The 3,842-nt window shown below is 36.0% G+C and overlaps 1 protein-coding gene across 1 annotated transcript in view; it reads left to right on the forward strand.

Annotated features, from left to right (window-relative positions):
- Window positions 1-738: 738 nt before the first annotated feature.
- LOC129529096 (beta-defensin 125-like) overlaps window positions 739-3,842 on the forward strand; it is an 8,638-nt gene continuing 5,534 nt past the window's right edge. Inside the window, exon 1 of the mRNA XM_055372846.2 lies at window positions 739-796. Within this exon, the coding sequence (XP_055228821.2) occupies window positions 739-796 (58 nt within the window). The remainder of the gene's footprint in view (window positions 797-3,842) is intronic.

Raw genomic sequence — 3,842 nt, forward strand, 5'->3', positions numbered from 1 at the left:
GGTAGTGGGGATGGGGGGCATAATGTTACATTGGGCCTCTCTCCTCTCTCTCTTTCTCTCTCCCTCTCCTTTTAAAATGTTTCCTCTCTCTCAATATTTCATTTCTTATTTGTATTTCTGAATGAGGGAAAAGAGTTGATGGGACAGCGGAACGGGAAAAAGAAGAGCACCAATAAAACCTGTTTTCCTGTTTTCACTATTTTCATTCCAAATTCCTTCTGTCTCATAATTGATGGAATCTTATGAACTTATTAGTTAAAAAGTGTCTTTCTTGTTTCACAGGAATTCATATTGGGGTGATCACTCAGAAGAAAAGGTGAATACCGGATGTTGTAAGCTATTGGACTGCCACAAGTGATATCTTTACACACCATTCTGCTGTCATTGGGTATGTACAAAGTGCTGCATACAGACAGAGGAGAAGGACAATTGAGCCCATCTAAAGTTAACAAAAACTTCCTCTTGGGGCTGTTTCTTTCCATCAGACCTTACAGTTCTACGGGATAATAGCTTATCTCATAAGGCCTCAGCTTTCTTTAATAATTTCTAGAAGCAGACATTATTGAGTCATGCACACTCAGTGTTGCAAATTAATGGTCTGGTGATCTGGGTGGCATGGCATTTTCCCCTTCTCTGGTTCATCACCCATGATAGACCAGTAAAGGTGACCACTTAAATTCCTTGCTGTGCAGTGTTCTGTATTCCTCAGGACACAGAGCTTCCTCTCTCCCAGGAGCCATGAATATCCTGATGCTGACCTTCATTATCTGTGGGTTGCTAACTCAGGTGACCAAAGGTAATGGAACCCTATAAAGCAGAGATGATGACTAGGATGAGTTGTTGCCCTTGGGCTCCCCTGGTATCATGATGGGAAGAGAGGGAATCTGCAGGAAAAATCTGGGCCAACAAAGCAGCAGAATGCTCGTATTTTGGCAGCTCCATGCCCCTAGTCTCTGAGAATCTTACTGTTAGGGGCATCTAGCAAGCTGGGATGTCCTCTGAGGCATTTCTCCAAAGACAAGAATTTCCTTAATGCTCTGAGCCACCCTATCTCTCTCTCTACATAACTATCCAATGTTAGTTCAGCCTCACTTCACTTCCATTTTGATTATTCTGTTGTATCTATTTCATTGTTGTGTCCTATTAGTTCTCCTAGCATCTTGAATTCTTCTTTGCCCGGAGAGTACCTTCAGAGGGAGGCCCTCACTTTCATGTTCTTAGGTACGGTGAACAAGTCCATTGACAGTTTGTAGATTCTGTAGCACTATCATATGGAAGAGACAATATATATGTTTGGGGTAGAAATGGAAATAAGTGGAGTGAAGACAGGATAGACAGACTAGTGACCAATGGGGAGCTTCTAACTTTAGATGAATAGGAACAGTCTGTTTCCACTATTTAATAATGCTACTTTTGAAAATTGTTAACTTTTTATTAAAAAATAATACTTGCAATTGACTTATGTATCAAGCAATCGATAGATTTATAGGGTTTAAGGAAAAGAAAAATGTTTGTCTGTCCAAGAATACCAGTTCTTCAGTCTTCCCCTTCAGAATCAATCAATGTTACCAATTTCTTATATATCCTAGCAAATACAAATATATTTATATTTGCATGTGTATACCTTTTAGATTTTTAAAAAATGCAATTGCAAATGCACCATGTGAATTGTTCTGCAATGTACTAGCAATATATTAGAGACATCTTATCCATACATGAACCTGGTTCATTATTTTTAATCAATAAGTAAAACTTTGAGGAGGAGCAGATGAATTGCCTCACATTAATTACTCCGCTACTGATGAAAAATAGGTCTTTAATTATCAAAAACAATTCAGCAAGAAAAATTTGTAAACAAATGTATGTCTTTTCATTTATGACTGGACACGTGGACACACACACACACACACAGTCAAACCACCTACCAGAAAAGCTGAACTATTCTTCTCTCCCATCACCAGTTGCAAGAGTGTCAGCTTCCCACACCCTCATCAGTCCTTTTTGTTTTTTCTACTACATTCAGTTTTCTACTACGTTCAGTTTTACAGTCTAATATGTGAAAATGATGTCCTGATGTTTGAATTCATGACACTTTAGTTATAAATCAGTTTGAACATCCAGTCCATTAGATTTCTAAACTTTCTTAATTATCTTTATATACTAAGAAATTTGGCTTTTGTTAAATTTGGAGGTGTTATATGTTGCCTAGAAAGATGCTATTCATGTCTATTAAATGGTTATAACTGTGCCTATGATCTGTTATGTCTTGATTCACATGTTGATGTAATGTGAGTTACAGAATTAATATCTACATTCATTTCTGATTATAAACTGCTGTATTTGTTGAAAATTTGGAAATTTTGAAATTGTAAAGAAGTAAAAAAATTGTAAAGAAGTTAAAAGAGACAAAATATTTTTGATCTATTGTTCTTCCTCAGTTTTCTTATTTGAATAAAAATGTATAGCATACTTATAAATTTTCTATTATACTATTAGTATTTTCCCATTTACTAAATATTTTCAAAAACTGTATTTCCAATGACTGTATAAATTTTATAGAATGGATACTGTTTAAATTACTTAGCCAAATTGTTTTTGCATAAATAAGTGCATTTACATTTTATAGACAAGGATGGCTAGTATAACCTTTCTTATACATAAATCATTCAGCATAAAATTCCTGGAGATGTACTTTTTTCTGTCTGCTTCATGTATTATCAATTTTTGAATACTTGCCAAGTCCTAAAAATGAAATATTATATATAAATATTTAATTTTTATTTATGTCTGTGAGTAATGGGGAAGTCGAACTTCAAATACATGCTTAATGTATATTTAACTTTTCTACAAATTGTCTATGTCTCTCTTTCTCTTTTATTTTGGAGAGGTAGTTTTCATTTCTTTTGATTTAGAGATTTTCATTTTTGTGTTCTCTTATAGGTTTTGTTTTGAAATTTAGCTATTTAGTCTCTCTGGGCTTTATATTATGTGTTTTCAAGTGAGATAGCACCTGATGCCTTGTGAAGCAACTTTTTACCAAGCCAAGCTATCAGTGGACTGCTATCCATAGATATATTTTAAGTTGATGCTAGCTGATTATATATCTGGTATGTTTTAGAAAGAACTCCACACATGGGATAATGTTTTGGCTAGATGGCTCCCCTACTTAGAAACATACAATTGCTAGTCATATTTCTAATTTTAGGATTTTGAGATACTGGTGATGAAGATCACATGTCCTAACAACATAATAGTTCCAGACTGAAGTTCTTTGAAAAAAATGACTGTTGTCACTCTAGAAAAAAAAATTATGAATTTTTCCCAATTGCCATCATTCTACTGCTAAAACCAAATTCTTGGAATTATCTTTGATTTTTCTATATCCTATGACACTCATATCTATCAGGAAGTCTATTACATCTGCCTGCAAATTATATCCAGAATGCAATTATTCTTGTCACCTCCATTGCTACCACTCTGATTCTAGTCACCATCATCTCTCACCTGTGTTATTGCCATAGCTTCCTCATGATATCTGTCCTTCTGCTCTTCCCTTCTACCATCTTGTGAAGACACATAGTGCATGATCCGCTTACACTGGAAGTCAGATCATGTACTTTTGCTCAAAACTCTGCTAGGGCCCCCTCTATACTCAGAGCGGTAACAAGAGTCCATACAGTGGCTCACCTGGCCCTGCAGGATCTGGCCCTTATGACCTCTCTCACCTCATCTCCTCCTATTATAGTCCTTGTTCACTCCACTACAGCCACACAGGCCCCAGTGCTCTTCCCCAAACATATCAGACTTACTCAACCCATAGAGCTTCGTTTGTTTCCTCTGCC

The sequence above is a fragment of the Gorilla gorilla genome, chromosome 21, assembly GCF_029281585.2.
Source record: "Gorilla gorilla gorilla isolate KB3781 chromosome 21, NHGRI_mGorGor1-v2.1_pri, whole genome shotgun sequence".
Lineage (NCBI taxonomy): Eukaryota > Metazoa > Chordata > Mammalia > Primates > Hominidae > Gorilla > Gorilla gorilla.